The sequence below is a fragment of the Larus michahellis genome, chromosome 8 (assembly GCF_964199755.1).
Source record: "Larus michahellis chromosome 8, bLarMic1.1, whole genome shotgun sequence".
NCBI lineage: Eukaryota > Metazoa > Chordata > Aves > Charadriiformes > Laridae > Larus > Larus michahellis.
Genome location: NC_133903.1, coordinates 1675926 through 1699090, shown reverse-complemented (window position 1 = coordinate 1699090; position 23165 = coordinate 1675926). Strand labels below are relative to the sequence as shown.

At 47.8% G+C, this 23165-nt stretch overlaps 1 protein-coding gene and 1 long non-coding RNA gene across 2 annotated transcripts; one reads left to right on the top strand and one right to left on the bottom strand.

Moving 5' to 3' along the window:
• Nucleotides 1–5311: 5311 nt before the first annotated feature.
• FOXL3 (forkhead box L3) lies at nucleotides 5312–9402 on the bottom strand. Its single transcript, XM_074597621.1, has 3 exons — nucleotides 9226–9402; nucleotides 8341–8509; nucleotides 5312–7989 (listed from the first exon to the last, which is right to left on the bottom strand). Exons 1-3 carry the CDS (start codon nucleotides 9330–9332, stop codon nucleotides 7510–7512), a joined length of 756 nt encoding a protein of 251 aa, XP_074453722.1. The 5' UTR covers nucleotides 9333–9402; the 3' UTR covers nucleotides 5312–7509.
• Nucleotides 9403–16527: 7125 nt separating this feature from the next.
• Nucleotides 16528–22718, top strand: LOC141747619 (uncharacterized). Its single transcript, XR_012588775.1, has 3 exons — nucleotides 16528–16579; nucleotides 16766–16890; nucleotides 20520–22718. It is a non-coding gene; the product is annotated as an uncharacterized LOC141747619 (long non-coding RNA).
• Nucleotides 22719–23165: the final 447 nt, after the last annotated feature.

The following is a 23165-nucleotide window of genomic DNA, read 5'->3' as shown; positions in this document are numbered from 1 at the left end:
GCGTGCCTGGCAGGGTGCTCTCCGTCCGGCCCGGGCTCGTCTCCGTTTCACACATCGGGAAGCAGAAAGAGCCCAGCTTCCTCTTGACTTCAGGACCGGCACCTAAACCGGATTAAAGTGTTGCTGCTTGAATTTTAAAATGTTGTTTTCCATGACATGATTATGTGACCTACCTTTGTTTATTATAAATCTAATACCACAAGTTACAGTTCAATGAATTCACATTTTATTTGAAATTTTTGTCTGAAGTAGCCTAAAGCTCTTCCAGAAACAATTGCACAAAACCATATGAGAGCTGCTAATTTATAATCTGCAGCATCACAGCACAACTAGCTTTTCATTTGGTTAAAAGGAAATGGTTACTTAGAACAACAAAGCAAACCATGTGTCCAGAGTTTATATTAAATGCCCTTGGTATTTATTAGGGATACACAATGTATCATCTTGAAAATATTTATTTTCCTGTAATTTCAACAACAGCAAAACAAAATAGAAAGTAATTCAGTGTCATCCCTTTGCCAAACTGTAGCAGATCTCAGGACGGTTTCCTGTTGAAAGAAAATGTGAGATCCCAAGTCCGGGTATTAGCTCAGCGTAACTCGTTTCTTTGAGTGTGTACACCAGCCCCAGAAGAGAGGTGCTCTCAAAGAACACACAAACATCTTTGCACCAGGAATCTCACCCCGGATGCCAACATCTGGTTCTGCTGCGTTTGCTGTGTTCAGCCCTTGGGCTTTGGGGAACTTCTTCCCTATTTGGACACGTTTCCCATTGAATCCAGGAAGTATTTTGTCTGGCTGAAAGACAGAGCCAAAGAAACCTGTGGAAACAAGCTGCTATTTTGTCTCGAGAAGACACCAAATAACTGCTAGAAGGTATTTAATTTTCTCTGCGGTCCACATGGCCTTTAATCTGATTAATCTCTGGTCCTGGCAACAGAAGATGAAGTTTTGGTCCCTTGAACACAATGGCAAAGCTCCCATTCATTTCATGAGAGTCAGGATTCAACCCATGGAGCCGGTCCCAGATGCTCCAACGCAGAACAATGTTATGGGCTGATTCGTACTGAAATGCCTCCCAGGGCTTGGTAATTGCTCATAGAGCCCTCAGCCTCGGAAAAGGATTAATCACAAAACGCAGCTCATTGCACCTGTTATTTTCCACATTTCATCCACTTTTATGGAAAGAGCTGGTTCTTTTCCCCACCCTCAGAGAGGCCATGCTGGAAGGAGAGGATGGCAGCCGGGGAGGCTGGCTGCAGTCAATATTAGCACAGTGTAACGCCTCCGGGCAAAGAGGGGAAGACAGGGAGCAATTTTGACGTAGGAATAAATATATGTGGCATGAAACCTCAAAAAGGATTTTCAGCTAGAGCAGATCTTGCTTGGGACAGATGGCTAATGGTCAGCGGAGCCTTTGGGCTCTAGAGGGAAGTTGATTCTATCCGAAATTTCTCCCAGACAAAAGAAAACGTGGCAGTGTTTCACCATTAGCAGCTATGGAAACTGCAGCATCTGGGGGACAGTCAGAATCGTGCGCATGGGGCTGTAAGGCCAAGTGCTAGTGCTAGCAAAAGGTTTTAATGACCCAGGGAAAGAGTAGCATTGTTGTAACTCTGCAAATTTCAGGATGTCTAATTTTTTTAACTAGAGCCACTGATATCAGTATGAAAGTTGAACAAACTTGCAAGCCTATTAAGTCTTCATCATGTCTTCAACAAAGACCTAATAGGGAGCCGCTTTTGTGCAGAACAATTATTTTTTGGAGCCGTAGCAACAAGAAAGCTGCGCTGAGCTGCGCCATCCAGGCTGACGAGTCAAAGAGCATTTTGGTACCTTATCTCCAACCTGCCCAGAGCAAGACAGGACAGTATGTGCCCAAGGTAAACGCTGATGATGGAGAACGACAGCTCAATCTTGAAGTGCAAAACTTTTTTCTGAAATACTCCAGCTGAACGACAACCCCCAAAAGATGAAAGGTTGTTCCCGTTGCTGCACGCTGCCGACCCCTGCTGTGAAGTGACAATGAACACACAGGGAAAGGCTCGTGACAAAAAGAGAGCTAGTGGGGCTCACTGCAACTTCTACTTTTCTTCTCTGATGGTACTCTGCAAGTGCTTATTTTCAGTTTCATAGTTATGGTGAGAAACATGGTGTGTTTTGATTCCTAATTTAGCCTGTTTATCCTGAGGGATTCCAGGATCTTCATTTGAAAGATAAATTCAAACCTTGTTTTTCCTTTGCAGCGCACATTCCATAACAAAAACATTGCATGCCATACTTCGTTACAGGGCTTGGAAGACCTTCATGACCATAAATTTAGGAACTTGTGGAACACAATGGACTTCAGGATGGAAACAAGCCAGTTGGCCTATCTGGTCAGGTCCATCCCTTCTGTTTGAATTAACAGCTGGATTTCACAGTGGGAGAAATCCGGCAGTTCTTTCTCAGGCAAAATTCTCACAGTTGGATTTGCCTCCAACCGTTGTAGCTAGGGTGGGAGGGAGCACAACTTACTTTGTTATTTTATGTTAGCTCTCTGGGTAAAAAAATTCCAGTGCAAGTTCCATAGGACTTGGACCTACCCTGGTCTTTAATTTCATGACCCTAAGTGCCATAAGAAAGACACTCCCAGTAAAACAGAGACAGAGGGTATGTACTAGGTTCTTTGTGCATTGCAGTGCATATGGTACCCACGTTCTGGAGAAAGCAATTAGAAGCTGGATGCCGAGGCAAAATGGAAAGGCGGGACCTTTTGTTGCTGTGAGAATGCTACCTAGGAGATGAGTTGCTGGCCCCGTTTGGCAGACTGTGTGAGTAGAGGCGTTGGGTATAATACGTGGAGTTCAGTTTCACACGTGCTATTTCAATTCCAAAAGCAATTGTACCAAAGTTAATGGATTTGCAAGGATTTACACCCCCACAGCTGGGAGGAGAACACGCCCCGGAGGAGCCCGAGAGGGGAGAGGCCAGATGGAATGAGCAGCGCAGGATTTCCACCTCTTGGGTTTGGGATCTGAAGTGCTGATCACGGACAGGGATTTGTGTTAATGCTGCCAGAGGCGAAGACTAAGGACCTGATTGCTTAGGGGCATGTGGGCTAGGTTCCCACTTCCTACAGAGCTTGAGTGTGGTGGGACGCTGGGGAGATGTCGCCCTCGATGTACAGTACAGAGACTTGATGCACAGCCCCAGGGGCCCAAGGACCCATTCACAGAGTCCCAACCAGCTCTCTACTACTAGAAGACGTGTAGCAGAGCTTTTTCCCCAAGGTTTGTCCCTCCGACCCCCTTCTCCTCCCGCTGTGTCCCCTCTATCAGTAGAGAGTGGAGAGGACACATAAGATTTGGACTGGAACAGGCAATTGCTACCCAAAAGGAAAACCCCCTGTGACCAGAAAATGGTGCAAAAATCTCGATTTTGCTTCAAGGGAGCATGCAGATTGCTCTGCAAGGCAGCAGGACCAACCTGCCGTGTGGTTGAGGAAGGTTCTGGCAGCCCAAGCAACAAGATGGAGCACAAGAAAGCAAAGGGGTGGGCAGAGTCAGCTCCCCAGTGTGGGCTGACCTCCAAATGCTCCTTGAACGCAGCTTCTGTTTAGATGGGTAGTTAATGGGTCTCAAGTAATAAGATCTATCTGATTGGCAGAAAAACAGGGGAACTTGGCTTTACTGACAAAGAAAAGGTTTGTTTTCGTCTATCCTGATTCGCATTAACGCTCCCATAATGAGGAGGGGGTTCTGCTGAGGGAGGGTTCCCGTGGTGAGGTCAGCCACTGGCCTGCATCGGGTGTTATCAGAGGCAGAGCACCGTCTTGCTGTGCAAAACCCACTCCTGCGACACCAATGGCAAAACCCGAAGAAATTAAATCATTAGACGTAAAATCGCTGCAGAATAACCTGGCGTAGCTCCATCCAAATCTTTGCTTTATCACGGGAAGCCTTCCTTTAAAAGGATAAACAAACAAAGCACCCCAGGGTCCCTCGGCGAGGCCGGGTCTAGCTTCTCCCCAGAAAGAAACCTTTCATCTTTCCTTTGCAAAGGTATTTATGGCGCTAACAGGAGAGGACAAAAGGCTCGCTGTCCCCTGGCCGCTGGACGGGCCGCGTCAGGCCCCCAAGGACGCAACTCTTTTGGGGTTGGGAAACCCATGGCTGGTTCTGGGTGTCACCTCGCAGTGAGGAAGACCCTCGAGGTGAGGAATTGAGCCGAACACCAGTACCTTTTCTGGCTTCGGGTGCTGTGCACAGCCCGGTGTGGCGCCGGTGGGCGCAGAGCCCTGCCCTGCCTTCAGCTCAGCCTTCCACCCGGGACCAAACCAGCCACGTCGGGAGAACACTCACCTGCTTCACCACAGGGCAGAGAGGGTGTTCCTGTGAGATTCTCCTTTTTTCTTTCCTTACGGCTCTATGTGAGCGGCTGACAGGCTGTGATGGAGCTGAAGAAATAGCTCCTGACTCAAAGTGCAGGGATAAAAGGAAAAAAACACAGACTTTTTCCCCCCTTCCCCGAGAAAAGGTAATTTACGTAAATTTATCCACGACCAGCATACGGCAATAGCTCACAACTTTGTTAATGGAAACCTGGTGATCCATAACACTTGTGTGGGAGACATTTGCTCGGGGGTAATACAATATTAATGTTAATATCAATGATCGATCAGAGGATTTGCAAGAAAGGCATAAAGTATTTAATTATAATTACATTGGGAATGGCTTTGTAATGGCTACGACATTTGAATAAGGTCACGTCTAGCCCTCACCCCTGTTATGTTGTTCTATATTAAATGCCATTCACTTTAAGTGCTGGAAACCTTTCTGGAGTCGTCAGAATATAATATACTGGGTAAATTGAAATATGTCCCTTCATTTTTTGAAATATGATTGATATCCTTTGCAAAACAAATGTTAACACCTATTTGTACACAAATTTCTTTGATTATATGGTAGGAAAGCTCAAGTATGACAGTCTCTCCCAGCAGGCACTTTACTGTGAGCAAAGGACATGGCTATTTGTGAATATTAATTCCTCTCACTGAAAATGGTTTGGGATCTCTGCTGTAAATCCACCTGGGTGTATTTCTGCCTTTCCTAATACATTAATCCTATATCGCTTAGTAGCCATAACTGTATCTCCGCTGGTCTCGGCAGCCCGCCGTGGTCACCCGGGTAAGGGGTTCCTTAGGAGGAACTTTTGCTGTCACTGAGTTACCTTTTTGCTAACAGCATTAACGAAGAACACACAGTAAGAATCATATTCGCACATTTCACGGCAAAATATATATATATTTCAAATATACTGCAGATGGGGACAATAGCTATCAGCCTAACAGCAGCATTGCCATGTTTAAAACAATCACGAAAAGAATCCGCGTATAAAGCATGAATATATAAATGCAGGCAGGACGCTGGAGGGGCACACATCCCAACCCACCAGGGAGCGCATGCACACATCGAAGGACTAAATGGGGACATGCCCTTCCCACATCTATGTACTACCATAAATACTAAAGGAGCAAATTCTCGTCCCTCTTCAAATGAGAATCCATCTGCCCAGTGACCCCAGAGGTTTTTCTGACGTCAATGTAAACAGCAGATGAATCAGGTCTAATGAGCCAAATTTTGCTTTCAGATTGTTGCCCAGAGTAACCACGGATTCACAGAAAGCTCCCGTTTGAAGGCAGAATCCGGTCACAAGAAATCATACCTTCAAAGTTTGGAAGACATGCAGCGATGTAACTGAGGGGATTTTCCATTTTTGTCTTTTCTGAAGAAGAAGCGCCGAGTTTTGCATGCTGTGGAAATGCCCGAAGATAGCAAGTTTTATAGTTTTCCAAAAAATGAGCATTTATTACCAATCAGTGTGAAATACCACTGATGGTAAATTTTAAGCATATGGCAGGAGTTTCAGCATCGCGAAAACATACATCATGCAGTTTTACAACATATAAGTGCAGTGATATTGCTCCCTTTCTCAATAACATTATATAAGAATATATAGTATAAATGTACAGTATATATTAGACACAACGTAAAATAACTTAGTGAAATGTCAAAGCTTCTGCATAAAAATTCAAGTCATGCCTGAGCAATACCTCTAGCACAATTTTGCTTAGTCTTATCTCGTATACCTTCATTTACCTTTAGTTCATGTTGCAAAGATAATTTTATCTCTCTGTATATAATTGCTTAAAACCACCAGGATCCTTGTCTGTCTTCCTTTCATCCGCACGAGGCGAAGATTGTAGCTGCCAAGCCGAACCCAAGGCTTTGCGGAGTCTTTTCTAATGCTGCCGTTAGGTGCTGGGAAGCAATTCATCCTGAACGAGTTGTGTAAAAGCAAGTTCTTAAATGCTGGTTACAGTTCATCATTGTCCGTCAGGTTCCGTTCTGGAATACCACGGAAATGGTGACGAAATGAAAAGGCTTTCTACAGAAACGGGGCTCATGGTGTAACATCGCTGCCTGGAAATGATAAACCTCAGCAGCTTTGCTGCAATCGTATCAAGTATCACTTTGGTAATTGCTTGCAAGAAGGATCAGTAAAGATCTATTGAACAGGAACATACAACTTGTCTCAAAGCCGGGAGCTGGAATTTTAGCTTTGGTCAACACTGGATCCAGCTTCCTGCAAAGCCCGGTCTGCCCTCACGCTTGCTGAACGAAATACGTTCAGGGGCTTCCCTGCAGCATCTCAGGGAGCTTTATGGTAGCACAAGGGGAGAAGTTGGGGGTTTTTGTGTAAAGCCAAGGCAGGAGAAGCCCTACGCCTCTGTCACGTTTCCCACCGAAGTCTCCCCGAGTTCAGCAGCCCTGCAATTAGCTTTCTTGGCGTTATTTTGAATACGGCTTCACTTCAACAGTTTAAACAACTCTGCCCCGAATAGCAACAAAAATATACTTTAAACGCTTATTAACAACTATGTTTTCTAATTAATGATGAATTAAAGCTGCAAAACTGTTTGAAATATGATGTTAAAATAAAAAATAAGGGAAGACAGTGATTTTCTGTGATTCCTTTTAAGAAAACAAAGCCCCCCCCCCCCCTTACATTCTCAGCCAGTGTAAATCGACAGAATTACACTGCTTTAGATCAGCTGAAGTTCTGACCTATATACTTCAGTGGAATTAATCCTAATTTCCACCAGTGAAAGTGGAATCAAATTCACTTTGTCTTTAACAAAGCAAGGGGTGATAAGTAAGTCTCTTTTCTGTCGGATTCTGCTTGAGAGAGGAAATTCCTTGTGGTGTTAAACGATGTCCACGACAGTTCAGCAAACAGAGCTAGAATTTCATGAAGTTCAGTGTAGTGAAAACCGATATTGGTAACTGTTATTTACGCTTCAATCTTGGCACAGTTCTTTGGGTACCGGCAGGGAATGAGCCGGAGTGTGGGTAACCCTTTCCAGGGGCTGCGTGGGGAGGAATGGGGGAGGCAGGCGGCTGGTGTCGGTGGCGTGAGGCTGCTGAACACGCTGCGACTCGGGCTTCGGCACCACCACCAAATACCATCACATTGTCCAGAACTGGAGATTAATTTGCTGAGCCTCCAGTAGGTGATATTTATTTTCTTGCACATTATACTGAGATCTCAGGACAGGCAAAGGGTCGGGGGCTGAAAGGATGTAATCGATGCTGAATTTGATTTCGGAATCCGATTTTGCTAAGGAGGAATTGCTCAGGCTCTGCCTGGGGGTCATGCTGCTCGGAGCAAACCCACGAGGCTCCAGTAGTCTCGGGCCCGACTCGATTCTTTCGTGTTTACTTTCAGAAGAGGAAATGTTCAAAGCAGAGTCCACAGAAGGCAGATCGGGGGATGAAGGACTTTTCCCTCTGCTTGGTCTCTGCTCCTTATGTTCCCTTTTCACGTTCCTCCTCCTCCGCCTTCGCCTGTAATTCCCATTTTCAAAGAGATCCAGCATGGATTCGCATCCCGTTGCAAAGCTCCAGTAGTTTCCTTTCCCCTTCTCATTCCCTTCTGTTCTGGGAACCTGCATTTATTTAAAGGCAGTTCAGTATTTGTATGTGTTACAGATGCTGCTGCTTCACATCTGCATTCATTTACATTCAGGAATGGTGTAAACACATATGACAAGACTTTTAAGCCTATTCTCTTTCATTATACGAATAGGATGTAAACTCCATCCTCTTCGATTTGCTATCTATTAGCACGCATCACACAAGGAGACACTCTTTATCTCTGTAATTGACAACTCAGAGAGATTTTAAGTGATTCCCAGCTCAGCTGTTTGTTTCCCTTCTTTCCTGTGATGACATTATTCCTGCATACATTTTTTTAGCCATGCACAGTCTGTATGTAAATATACAGTTACTGATCTTACCTTTACAAAACAACTGTTAAGCGATAAGTTATGTCGGATGGAGTTCTGCCAGGCTCTTTGATTTGATCTGTAGTAAGGAAATTTCTTCATTATAAAGTCATAAATGCCAGAGAGGGTGACTTTATTTGAAGGACTTTGCTGGATGGCCATTGCAATTAAGGCAATGTAGCTGAAAAAAGGAAAACTTGCTGTTACACCGCCGCTTTACTCACATACTCGGTTTTTAGGACCACATGGGTACACGTGTGCCTGTACCCTGCTTCCAAAAGTTCTGCCGGTGGATCTGTGCCCTGACCCGAGACGTCCCAGGCACAACCCCGAGCCCCGGGGCCCCTCGGGGGCGTTAGGTCCAGGCAAAGGAGCCCCGACCCGGCTGCTTGTCCCGGCAGAGGGCTTAGATCCAGGGTTACAGAACCATCACCCACCTCTCGAACCCCACCAGGAAAGTTTCCCTGAGCTGGAAGGCTGCAGTGAGACAGACCAGGGTCAGAGGCGCTGTCACTGTCACTGCCTGCTCGTGGAGAGGACCTTAGTTGCCCCTGAGAACACCTACACCGCACGTCTCCCACCACCCCGGGACCGTCTGCATCCCCCTCGCCCATCGGCACGCTGCACATTTAATTCCACGTCTCCCGGGGCTCCTGGAGGTCGGAGGAGACCATCTGAGACCTGGTGGCTCAACAGCACGCCAGAGTTGCTGTGACCCGGCACGGGAGGGAACAAATCCCGAACTCTTCAAACGACGCGGCGGGGGGGGGGGGGACCTGCCTGCCGCAGTGGGCACACCTGGGAGAGGTGCCCCGCTCCCCGAGAGCTGTCATCCCGCCAGCCCAGAGCTCTGCCGCCTCCCCAGGGATGGGGGGACTTGGAAAAACTTCATCTTACCTGTACGCCGGTCTGGTGAATTTTTTCTCTTCGTCAGAACTACAGGTAGGATAATCGTCCCCATCGTAATTGAAGCAGTTATAGGGGTACTGCGTGTTGTCAAACATCGTCCTGCTCCTTGCTCAGCTCCTGTGGAGTGAGAGAGAGATGGAGTGATGTTCCTCAGCGCTTGGACTCCCTCCTCCCTTCTTCCCTCCCCTCTGTCTGTCTCGATCCTCTCTGCCCCCTCCTCACGCTCCCTCTCCTCCCCGCACACCCTCGCCGTGATGGGGTGGGGACTGGTTTTGCAATTCTCGCATCCCAGACAGCCCGTCTGTTAGGATATTATTTTTTCTTTGGGGGGGGAGGGGGGTGTTGGTGGTGTTATTGTTGTTATTCCTCTTGGCTCGGACGGGGTGGGGGAGCCGGGGACGGAGGGAGGAGGAGAACTGGGGGTGAAGCCGTGGAGCGGGGTGTGCGCCGCCGGTAGCCGCGCTGCCTCGCTGGGTGGTCCGGGCTGGAGAGGGGCCAACGCTTCCCCCGCCACATCCACAACGTGACAAAAGCAAACAGCGTGATGTTAATAAATCATGCGGCAAGGTCTCTGCTTGGAAATTAAACTTCGAGAACAGAGCGCGGCTCCCCCCAGCCCCCGAGTCCTCCCCCTTCTTATTTTTCTCTCCCCAGCGAAGCCGGGTGGCTTTCTTATTTATTTATTTTTAGAAACCCGACGTACAATAAACAGACGTTCCAGGCAGTAATGCACGCTTGTCCTGATCTGCAATCTATAATACGGTATAATAGACATAAATTATATTTCCATGACTAAAGGAAAATGTGTACGTTCAAAGAAAGTAGAACAGAGGGATATGAGGGACTACTGTCAAGCAGGAAAGTAAAAGGAAAATAGCTGTAGGCAGGAGAGCTGCCTGTGTGGGCTTTGATCTGAAGGATGAATTAGACTAATAGCCCTGTGTGTTGGCATCCAATACTGTAACAATTTAATAGTTTTTCAATGCTTTGGAGTGTTTTCCAACAAGTGATGCAAACCAAAGGCATCGCGCGCCATTTCAGGGGGGACTGAAAAGGTGTATGCCACATGATAATTAAATTATTTGAAGACAGCTCTGTCCCGGGAGCTAGCCCCAGGAGGAAACGGGCATTGGAGAAGAGAAAGCAAATTGGTGTGCAGGGAGATACCTGCATGGAAACACAAAAGCAGAACCACTAGCAGTGCAACTTCTGTTTTCTACGGCATCTTTCATACAAAGCGTGTCCCCAAACCCCTTTTGGAGTTAAAGGATACAATTAGGGGAAAATTCCTCTGAGTGATAAAGAGCCCTTTAAAGTGACGCTTAAGTGGCTCCTAGAGTTTTGACAAAGATGGACATTTGGAAGCTTTTTCGGTGGAATATAGCAATACATTATAGCAGGGAGCAGGGGGAATACGTGGCACAAAACAAAAAATAGATACAAGAGGTGTTTTCTTGGGAATATGGAGCCAGAGCAGACACCCAAAATAAAACATCGTCTCCGCTCTAAAATCCATCAGTAGGCATGTGCGTGAGGCACCCACGGCAGAGGAGGTCTTAACGGGAAGGGTCGGCTACTGCTGCCTACGGCGTTACCAGGGCTTTAGTATTGAGGGAGACAGAGCAGGATCGGTGGCGGAGAGCGAAATAGATAATGCCTGATCTTCACTCACGCTCTGTCCAGCTGCACCGAGGAAGTTAAAAGTAAAGACAAAGCTGGGCCACAGACTTGGGAAGATTTTTCCCTCGCTAAAACCCACGATCCTTGAGACACGAGTAAAGGTCCACTTTGATTTTTAGCCGCGGTTCCTCTCTTTGGAGGTGTTTTACCTCACTGAAATTGTGGTAATTCAAAGAGTCTTCCTTCTGATTTATAACAATTTTTAAAAAGCAGAAGTGGGTTAGTGGACTCAGACTTTACACAATCTGTTCGCGCCTTTTTTACGGTTCTTCATACTCTATGAAAATTGCCTTGCTAAGGAAGGCAGACAATAGACTTTGACCAAAATCTTTACATATTTATTGACAGTATATAATAGGTAAAGTTTTCTGTAACGGGAATTAGAGCAGATGATTGTAGCGGCATAGTTTTGGCAAGGTGATTTCCCTCGGTTCCTGTATTTTCCTGCAGCGGGGAGTGCAATCAGCTCGCCCGTGTCCAGCACGTGCGTTCGGGCTGGTGGCCAGCTCTGCTCTCTGTGCTCGTGGCCGCTCTCTTCCGCGCCCATTTCCGTGGAAAGTGACACTTAGATTCAATTCCCGCCTCAGCAGCTGGTTTGTGAGACTAAACCCAGCAAGAGGAGGTGGGTCATGACAACCAGCGCGGGTGTCCTTGAGCAAAACCTCAGGGGCGAGCGGGACCACGGGTGGGAGCAGGGGCGGCTTGGCGTGACGCGTAGGAAACGCCTGCCACTGCCACTTGTGTCACACGTAATCTGTGCATAAATATTATTATTTCCTGATAGCCAGCAGTGGGCTGGAGGATTTAGTTTCCGGCTCTGTAAATATCACTAAAATAAATATCACCTGCTAGAAATTCATACAGACCATAAGGAGAACGCAGGCCGGTTTTGAGTCCTACAGGATCAGAAACAAATGATATATTGTCTCTCGTAAACTCGCTTCTGAAATCCAGATATGCAAAACTAGCAGGTATTTTTTAAAGCCTGCACACTGATATTTTATCCCCAAGTGAATGTTTATGGTCCAATTATAATCCTTGAAAATAATATTCATAAAGCAAAGCTAACATGCTCTTACACGTACCGTGGTGGAGCCAGCAGGTGCCACGCTTACGGTGGCAAAACATGGTGTACAATAGCTTTTTCCCAGCATCTGTGCAGCCGTTATAGTTTAACTAGAGTAACTATAACTCATCCCTGTCATTATCATAAAAGCATAATTTTGCCAGGCTAGTGTTTTCTTACGTTGTATATTTTCAGAACACAGAGTTGTAAACCATTTCATTTGAGATTGTAAATAGGCCATAAAAATGCTGTGAAAGATTTGCCTACTTTTTTAACATTGATATTAAAAAGTTATTTGCAATTTTTGTAATTATGACACAGATTATGAAAATCGTGCATGAAATTCAGACCAGCCATAAATCCAGACAGGGCTGAGTGACTCATTATTACAGCTCCTCAGAACAACGGCGGGTACCTCGGTGTGTGGGACTGCACGCTGACGTCCCCGTCCTCTCCCTGGTGTTTCCCAGCAGCACGGCTTCTCCTGCTCTCTCACTGACTTGGGAGCCAGAGCTGGTTGCAGTTTAGGACTTTATCCCAAAACTTTTACATTTATCATAGAATGGTTTGGGTTGTAGGGGACCTTGTAAAGATCATGCAGTCCAAATTCTGTCCCTTGCCCTGGGCAGGGACACCTCCCACCAGCCCAGGTCGCTTAATGCCTCATCCAACCTGGCCTTGAACACCTCCAGGGATGGGGCAGCCACAATTTCACAGCAACGTGTTCCAGTGTCGCGCTACCCTCATCATAAAGAACTTCTTCCTTGTATTCAATCTAAACCTGCCCTCCTTCAGTCTGAATCAGCGGAAACAAGCGGTGACCTTCAGCAGGCTTTGGGTCACTCAACAGTAGTCTATACTGCCAGTAAACGACTTTATTTTTAGTACAAGATCTGTAGCTTTGGCAAACAAAGAAGAAGGTGGGGAAATCAAGGTGGTGGCAATCACTCTCCCAGTTGCTCTGGTATGAGAGAAGGAGAAGGAGAGTTCCCCAGACCTGGCTGGGTGCTTGGCTGCGATGGCACCTGATACCCGTATAAGAGACCTTCTGACATTCGACTCAGGGACCCTCATTTCTATGAAAGCGATGAGTCTTGCTACACTCTCCACCTCCATTTCATCCGAAACTGCTCTCTGCTTCACCCATGGCCACCCGTTGAATTGCTTTCCCTTCCGCTTTTCTTATGTGTTCATACATAGAACTTCACAGAAATACAATTTGCACCACAATTTGTGGTTTTCTGCTGCAGCTTAGTGAGAATTGTTTATAGTTCCTAGCAAGGGGGTTGTTTGGAGAGGCATTCCTCATCTGCATGCCTTCTAGCTGCAGTAGTGTAGAACTCATGCATAAAACACAGAACGGGTTTGTACCGAAACAGGAACGTGAATAAGAAACCTTCAATAACAATTCATCACATTAGAGGTGGTAATAAGAGAGCAACTACAGAAACTAGCTCAGATATATTATCCCTGCCCTAGCAAGATACGGAGATTCACAAGGCATATGTGAAAATCCATGTCTAGAGATGCTCGGTGTGTTTTGGTAGTGATAAATAGGAAAAGAAAGGTTTTCAGGGTGAAAAGCCATTTCTCCTACCTCCTCCTGGGACATGACTATCGGTCAAAAAAATGGTTTTGTCAGAAATTCCAGGCGGCCAAGCTGAGGGCTTTCCACACTCCTGTGAAGCCCTAGGGCCGTTTGAGGGTTGACTGTGAGTAATATCACACGACTCAGCACTACGATATATTATTTCTCCTTCGCTCCCATGGGGTCGTGGCTTCAAAGACAGTGGAGGGAGAACACGGGCAGGTCTCTAGCTTTTAGACATTTATTAAGCAAAATTCTTGATTATTTTTTTTTTTACTCATTTTTCTACTTAAAACTAAAAATGCTGGAAAGACAATTAAAAAGCTTTGCAAAGAATTAAAAAAAAAAAATCAGTTTAGGTTGGACAAAAAGGATATCCAAAATTTTGCGTTCTGTCCTTGGTTTGCCCAGCACCTTTCTGCAGGCGGGACGCCGGCAGGTAAAAAGCCACATCCCAGTTTCTCTGTTTGGCACAGATGCATGGGGCGGAGGTTCAGAGTTTGCCTGCTCGTGATTCGGTATTTTTCTCCTTCTCAGTGGCACAAAATTAAATCCTCCTCTTTGACTTCGCAAACAGATGGGATGAAACACAGCAGGGATGCACAAGGTTGCACAGGAGACCTGGCCTTTGTGTTGGTGGGATTGTTCCTCCCCCAGCTGTGAAAGTGTCCGGAATCACTGATCCGCGAGGCTTTTGGAGACAAGTAGGAAGAGCCAGAGGGTTTGAAGAGGGGATAAATCGAGACGTGATGTCTGTTCTTTGCCACATAGTGGCACCCCTTGGACCAGCACAACAACCGTGCCTTGACTCAGTCCACACTTGTTTACCAAAATCGGCCATTATCCTGGCACAGCTGCCGTACCTCATCCATCTTTGGTCATTTCTCATTTCAGCTATGTACAAAATCATTTGGCTATAGGCCTCACTTCATACATTGTTTGCATTCTGCACCAGACACAGCTAATAGCTCAGGCCAGGAAACTTGTTCCAGATGTTAATTAACTCCCTCTGCATTAACTGGAATCACACAATTAAGGCCTGATTATTTATAAAACCATTTTGTCGAGAGAATTAAGAGAATGAACACAAACATCCTGGCTCACACTTTCACACAAATGCCCATGTGCTGTTAAATTGTGGAAACTGGCAGGAGTTGTCCCACACATTTATTTTCAGCCATCATAATTATTCCAGAGGAGAAAGGACAACAGTCAGCCAGGCGTGGAGGAGCAGCGCCGAAGGAGAGAAGCGAACTCCCAGCCGAGCTAAGGTCTACTATTGTGGCACCAACAGGCCTCAGAGACGCCTATCAAATATCCCACAGGCAACGTGGCTCTCCTACCGCCGTAAATCCAAACGACGGAGCGGCCTCATTTTACCCAGTCCCAAACTGCAGTATTTAGGAGTTTGGTAGCTACGCGGGGGCTGGAGGACCTGGCTGGTGTCTGTCGTGCTGTGTCTGCTCTCTAACCACACGTGTCTCGGTTTAAGGGACTTTTGGGGGGGGGGCACACAAGCACTCGACAGATGCACGGCCCAGCAAATCCAAACCTGTCTCTCCCGTCTGCCTCGCACACAGCTCACAGTCAGCGAGTCGGGGACTTTTTACTATCTGATATGGCAAAATGGACAATTGCAAGGCAAGCAAATACAACGTGCAAGCAAGCTTTGCCCGGGCTGACCCCACACAAGTGGTCCCGTAAGGGCAAAGGGGATCACCCCATGGCGATGCAGGTCACTGGCTTCTTGGTGGACGAGGGGGTGGGCTCCGAGCTGCAGGAGCACACGCACAGCTTGTCTATGCCGATGGCGTCTCCAGCCACCAGCGACGGTCACCGTTAGAAGCCGTGACACCTCCAGGGACTGCGTGAATGCAGGACCCACAGCGGTGGGCGCAGGCAGGCTGAGCAGCTGAGGGCTCGCTCTGTGGTACGAAGATTGGTGCACCTTGAGCACCACAAATCCTGCGCCTCAGGGGAGCAGAGGGATAGGGAGAGGCAGCACTGTTATGTTTTGCTGATTTTATTTTCATTTGAAAGTAATAATTCATTCCAGTTCACTTACTCATAACTCACCCACGCAGAAGTTTTCTGGGAGCTGCATGAACAATCTCAAAACAGCGCGGATCAAACGGGCAGGACAACTGGGAACTGGGCTCTAAGTGAAGTGAGGAAGAGGATGGTAGGCAGAGACCCCCTGCTCCTCCCCAACCGAGCTGCAGGATTGGTCTCTGCAGGTCCTCCATCTACTGATTCCTTTCTGATTTCTCCATAAGGTGCAACTTGTGGCTGCGTTAACCTCCTAGGATATTCCAGCTTTCCGCAACACCCACCTTTAAAACAGGATCGCGCTTTGTAAGATGTTTCCTGCCTCTTAGTTACCAAATGGTAATAATATTTCGCCATTACCAGTATGATTTCTTTTTCCCACAACGCCCTGCTCCTAACTCATAGATCTGACTTGATGTATTTCTCCCAGTAAGCGAGTTCTATTGTCGAGGCTTTTTGTCATTCTGAAAAAAAATGTCATGTTTTGATAACGCCGGTTAAACTACTTGACTTCATTCCAGGATAAACGCTTGATGGTTAATGTGTCAGGGACATCTGATGACATTTTCCTCAATGCCAGACGTAAGCCTTCTTCTCTTCCTCTGAATTAGAATAATCACTCGCAGCTCATCATTTATCATCCTTCAAGTATTTGGCTATCTATCACATGAAAGCAACTCAGCAGAGGAGGGTCAGCTAACGTCGTATTTTGAGATTTCTGAGCAAACTCCCTTCTTGCTTTTCCATCCTTTTCATCTCGGGAGAGGCTTCCCGATGCACGCAGCAGAGTCTGAAGGGGAATTAGCTTTGATCTCTGCCACCTGAAGCGCAGGCTCACCATTAGCAGTTTCAGGTGGACGTGTCTGTAGTGTAATGCAGGTCCTCGGTTCCGCTCTTTAGGAAGGCTGGGAGCTTCGCTGCGTCTCTGTTTGTGGAGCCCTGTTTTCTGTTTGAACTGGGTAAGTGTGATAAAGAGAACCTATATAAAAATATAAACCAGCTTTTTCTCTGCTTCCTCCCATTAAGTTTTGACCTCGGATTATTTTCTTCACCAGCGTTGCTGTTTGAAATGTCTTTGGGGTGTCTTTTAAAGTGTCTAAAGCCAAATTGTAGTGCTAAAAGTTTCTCTCTTTCCTCATGCTCAGCGTGTAGCTGCTCTCCTTCAGACAGCGGAATTTAGCACAGTGAAACCTTTCGGAAGCTGAGGATTTTAATGGAAGTTCAGCTTCTTCCCGCTTGTCTGGTGCACGGTGCTTTCAGATTGATATAGGTGAGTTTTCAGTAAGCTGCATATTTTGATTAAGGGTTAAGATTTCTGTATTTGAGAGCCGAAGCCCGTGTATTTACCGTCTAAGCTATTTCTGCAGCAGCCCGTCAGGCTGTGTGCGGGCACAGGGGTGGTTCCTTACAGGTACACCTCGGTTGATGAGTATTCGTGAGAGCAGTTTATTTTTCTTTAGTATATTCCTTATTTACCGAGTTGTTCGTTAATTCCTATGAATAATTCTCAGGACTTTAGAATTTAGAAATATGGGTCCTAATTCTTGAGCTCTGGATAAACACTTTTGGGGAAATCAGAGAAGATGACTTACACGTACGTAACGGCTGGTGTGAATTTCTAGGCAAACAGCAATCTATGAAACTCGAAGGATTGAGGGACTCTGGTTTTGGCCGTGTGCTCAAAAGCTAACAAATAGGATCTCGGATATCACAGGGGAGCAAAGTCAGCGCTTTTACCATGCAAAAGATATTCCTAAATCCGACTGTCTATGTGCCCATCTGCTCCGACGGTGGTGAACAGTCCCCAAAGTGCACACAGCACAACCCCTCTCCTCGGAGCCGCAGCCCAGCCGCGCGGTGAAAATGGTGTTATATGGGGTATTTTGCGGCGTGAAGCTTCGCGGGCAGCAGGGCTGGGCTGGTGCCCGCACCCCCGTCCCCAGCCAGGACTGCAAGGCCACCCCAGCAGCCAACCTCCTCCTCGTGAAACGGAGCCACCAGCAAAGGGCCCGGGTCAGTCGGCAGCTGCTGGGGTGACGGGAGGAGGAGGAGGAGTGTGGGTGGTGACAAAGGCAGTGATGTGACCCCGGAAACAACAAGGGATGCATCTATATTTAACTGCGGATCCTGCTGTTAACGACAGTCTCGAGTAGGAGCCTCAGTGTTACCATCTGTAGACTGGCCCGTGGAGGGGCGGTCAGTGGGTGGAGGTGAGACGCAGGGATCATTTCAACTCTTCTTCCTTTATAGCTGCCTCGGAGTCTTGGCAAATTGGGGTATTTTTGCTTTTTGTTCCTTCAATACAAGTCAATTTGGAAAAAAAGATAAGCGCAATCACAAAAAGGAATTTTAAATTCTCTGAGACTACCATGGAGTGTGCTGACCCTCCAGATCACGTACTGCTACTGCCCTACACACAGCATCGATCTGAAAGGAAGCGACAATACGAGGCAGTCCTGGGTATTTTGCTTCATGTCCCCAGCGTTAACCCAGCCGAGCAACACCCGGCACGTGCCAGAATGAGCCGCAGAAGCAGCCCCGGGTGCGAGCCGCCTTTTCCAGCGCGGTGTGCGACTGCAGGACAGCAGGCACGGCGCTTTGCTGGCTTAGCCGGGCCCGGTGGCTCCTGCTGGGGTTTATTCAGCATAATTGGGAAAGGCTTGGAGCAGCCTCTTACCTGCCATCGCGCCCTGCGCTGCTGAAGGCGATTCGTACTGCAGATGCAGCCTACGAACAGAAACAACCTCTCAAATGGCTGAGGTGTGGAGAGATGCGTCGGTATTGACAAAGGACGTTGGGGTGGAAGTAGGATTTCTAGGAAGCGGGATGCGAAGCAGCCGAATTATCCCTTAAAATAAGCAGGGAATCCTGTTCTGGCACAGCCTGCGGAGATGTCTGCTGGCAGCCGAGGAAACTGGAGCATGGGAGTTTTGTGGGTCATACAATGTGCTTTGGAATTATTCTGCAGTAACTGAGCTTGGGCAGAGAACACTTCTTTCCGTTTGTTTTATTTAATAAGTTAAAATCAGACACCGGGATGAGAGGATCATGGAAGGGCTGTCTGAACCATGAACTCTTACTTGCATTTTGAAGCAGAACGCAATAGAAATCTTGGATCCAAATATCTCTAAATTTGGAGCACGCAGAATTCATCTCAGCCTTTTTGTGGTTAAGGGTCTCTGCATCCCTTGCTAGCTTTTGTGGGGAAAACTTCTAAAAAAAGGCATCGCAACAATTTATGTTTGTTTGATACGGGGTTGAACAGCATCAAGTAGAGAGCCAGAGATGTATTTAGATCCATTCCCCTGGAATATGGGTGGGGATGGACATGTTCTTGATTAAAACTTGGAGTTTAGGAGATTGTTTCCCAAGGTTATTTTTGGTTGCTGGAGTCTGGGTCTGGAGCTTGTCGCCTGGCTCCAACCCCGATGCATTCGTATCTGATTTGGGCAATTTAGAGCTTAATCTTTATTTGGAAGTCAAGGAGAGCAACCATTCACAGATTTCAAGGGATGTCCCCAGTTTTCCTTAGGACAGGGTAAAACTGAGCAATCCCAGTCCTACAAATGCATCCGTCTCGCAGCTCGTCGATGTATTTTGTGACCAGATGAGGGGTGGGTGGGGAAACCTCTGAGTGTCCTTGGGGCGTCTAAGGGAAGGACAACACCTTCGCGTAAGAGTACCCGTCTGAAAAGCCTTCTCATCCCGTCACCTGGCGCTGGCGTCGGCTCTCCTGTGCAAAGGTGCTCGATGGCATGAGCTGTGCCGTGACGGGAGAAGTGATGGGGGGGAAACGGTGACATGTTGGAACAGGAACGAGGGCTCACGGGGACGGATCCGGCAGCTTCACAAGAAGCAGCTCCTGCTGGCCTCCATCTGCAACGGGAAAGGCAATCCACAGGTCCTGCAGAAGGCGAGATGTGACATTTATGAAGGATTAGCCGTTCAAGGGTTATTTCACATGAAATCATTGTAAGACCTGTGTTACACGAGGTTATCAACAGCAATTTGACTTCAAGTTGTGCTATCAAAGTGCATTCAGAAACTGGCAGTATTGCGATGCGGGAGCAGGTTGTCACCACGGTAATGTCCCCTGAAAGGGTTTGGCTGTATCCCAGCCCACGGCATCAGGATGCTGCCGGTGGAGCACCGGGATCTGGCAGGACACGGGGACCTGGTGGGGAAGCACCGCTGCGGCAGTGCCACTGCCCTCTGCCTCCCTGCCAGCTCTGTCACCCGCGCTTGTCGGGGGGACCCCAACAGCCTCATCCAAGTGTGAGTAAGGGGAGAGCACCGGGCATGGCAGGGAGAGCAGGAGTGGGGGCTCCCACGCCGTATATTCCTTCGGGGTCAGCTGCTGTTCACTGCTCGGGGTCAAACCCCCCTTAATCCCTTGGAGGGAAAGCCCCCCGACGCTGCCTGCTTGGTTTCATTACGCCCTAAACCATTAGAGAGACCATTTCCAAGCACAGCTGCCTCAAAAACTTCATGGTCCATATTCACGCCTTTTCTCCCCCGGAGAGCCAAGCGGCAAGGACTTTTTGTGCAAAACACATTTAAAGACTTAACTCGGCTTCTGTGCTGTGCTCCCCGGGGAGAGGAGGAGGGTCAAGGTCCTGCAAAGGTGAGCGTGATGCTAAAAGTCATTAAACTGCAAAATGGGGGCGGCCCTCACTGTTCTGGCCCTGTAGGTTGTACATTTTCTTCCTACGTGCCCAACCTCTTGCCGTTGGGCTGGTCGCATTAGAAATAACGCGGAGACGTTGTCTATGTGCAGATATTTGTACATCAGCCAGTTTCTTGCCTCAGTCTCTAGGCTTATTTCAAACAATTTTGTAGTAGTCCAGGATTTTTACTTAATTAATTTCATTAATGATTTATTTATTATCCGATGGGAAGGCTGAGCCTGGACTCATCTCTTGCCGGATGTCTGAGACATCACGTGGACCTGCGCTTTGGAGGCAGAAATCGGTGGCTCTGCCAAGCGCCTCCGCTCCCTGAGTCATCCCCTGCCATTGGCAGCAGCGTCCCAGTGCTCCCCCAGCTGCGCAGCACCCGACGGCCATCGGCTGGTAACGCAACAAGTCAATAAGAGAATTATTTTCCCACTCTCCCACTAGATGCCCGCCTTTCTAGCAAAGTGGTCCACGGACTGGGAACGGATTTTTTCCTCTTTGAAAGATAAACATTCTCCAGCTGTCACGGTGTTTAAGAGTGGGGTTTGCTTCATGGCTGACCAGCGCTAGCTAAGATTTCATGAATCACTACGTACCCTGGCAAAAACATTCACCCTCCTCTGAACAGTGCATCGATTAATACAGTAGTATGTGCTAATAACCTAATAAGAAACTGATTAATGGTTTGATCAGTCAGTTGTCACAAAGCAAGCCAGGAAATATTTGCCCGGCTGAATAAGAGGTCGCTCTCAAGCTTAATGTGAATTTAGTAAGAGCCCACGTGCAACCGCTGGCTCCAGGTGGTGGTCTGCCCGGCTACAGCCGTGCGCGATCGCAGTCGGCTTTCATGCAGAGAGGGGGAGGATATGCGTTTAAAAAAAAAAATAAAAAAATAAATATGTAAGCAGAAGAAATGAGAGAGGTCTGTATACGTCGTACCGTGGAAAGGCTGATTCCCAGCGACCCCGATAACAACGGCTCGAAGGAAGAGCCCGGTGCCAAGGGGTGGGAAGCGTCGCCCTCTCGGGTTACGGCTCTGGAAGGCTTCCCGCCCCCGGGACACGCAGCCCCTCGCTTTGGGCACCTCCACAGCAGTTCGCCCAGAGCCAGGGAAATCTTGCCTACAGCGCGGGTTCCTGCGGAGCCCCCGGCGGCGGCGAGGGGGCAGGGGGGAGGCGGGAACGTTTCCCGCGGGGCGGGAGCAGAACCGCCTCGGCCGCGCCGTGCCCCCGGCTGGGAGCTGGCGATGCCGCCGCCGCCCTCTAGATGGCGCGCTCTGATAACGCATTGGAGCGCGGGCTGGAATTCGCTGCGATCGGGGTTTCTCCCTTTTTCTGGGCAGAGATTTTTTCCTTAATGGCGTTTCCAGGGGGGCACGTTGCCACCGACGGGGAGCTGGAGCAGCGCGCTGCTGGCACTTCCCTCCGGTGTTGGGAGGAGAGCCGGATCCAATACGGTATATACACATTTCCTAAAACCCGGTGCACCGTACCGTATTGTACCTTGAGCTATTTATTTGCACATTAAGTTCTAACTAAACCATTCTATTTGATTTTTAATTTTTTTTTTTTTTTTTTTAACCCAGGCGTCTGTGTCAGGGAATGCACAGCGCTTTCGGGGTCGGGCCGGGGAATATCGCGGAGCTGAGGAGGAGACCTCGTTGGATGGTTGTGGGTATTTAGAGCTCAGAACCCCAGGTTGATGACTAAAAATTTTTAGCAAACAAAACCAGCCACGTATACGCCGTGCTGCAAAGGAGATATTTCACAAAGCGGATCGCTGTCAAGTGGAACCGATTCAAAAAAGAAAAAAAAGGAGGAAAGAAAATGGGAGTAAAAACCTGCCAATTCTTAAAATGTGAAAACTCCACTTGAGGCAGAAGGCAGCAATCTGAGGTGAAAGCCCACTTTTGAGTCACTGATGAAACAAATGCTCCATCTAGAATGAAAAAAGCAGCACACCCCACCTGAGGAAGAGTGTGTGTGGGAATGGGCAGCAGCCGACACAAACTGGGGCTCATTTGGTCCAGAAAATGACTGTGAGGGGGAGATACAGATCCAAAAATCCCAAACAGGAAGGAAAATAAAAAAGATGTTTGGTTTTAAGCAAAAACATATCCTAGCAACATCACAGGCCTACTCTTAGGTGGAGACACTGAAGCTGACACAGCCATGGGAAAGGGAGAGGTATCCAACAGATCCCTTCTGGATTTGGGAAGCTCTCTTCTCACATGAGCTTGGCTGGCACCTCCTGGTCCACCAGCTGGGACGATGTTAGGCATCATCTGCTAATGAAAAAATCAGACTTAATTATTCTCGCCACTAAGCATCCCAGAAGAATCAGCCAAGGAAGTCTCCTGCCCGTGAGAATTCATTTTTGGGCAGCTTGAATGTGGTAAAATCCAGGACTAGAAGGATGGTACTGCTACATCGGCGTTTGGATGGGGCCAGCCGTTCCCGCTGGTGGGACGTCATGGGGACCAAGAGGTGGATAGTGAATCCTATGAAGGTAAAATGCATGGACATGACTATAATTAATGCTAAACAAATAGAAAACGGATTTTCTAGATAAGGTCTAAGTTATAAAGTTGATATTTGCCTAGATGTGGTCTGATTGCTGGACCGGAGAGTAGGTAGGTGGGAGAAGGTCATTTTGGTTCTGCTCAAGCACCCGTGGTGCCAGTGACGGCTGTTCAGGTGTTGGAGGGTTTGGGAGTGCTGATGGGAGCTCGGAAGAGACTGGTGCTGCCGAAGGGAAAGAGCTTAGCTGAAGGGAAGGCTGCAAGGGAACGCGACTGCAGGATATATATAATATGGTGAAGAAGGGCAGAGCAAAGTGAGACGCTCAGACTGGAGAGAAGGCGCCCACG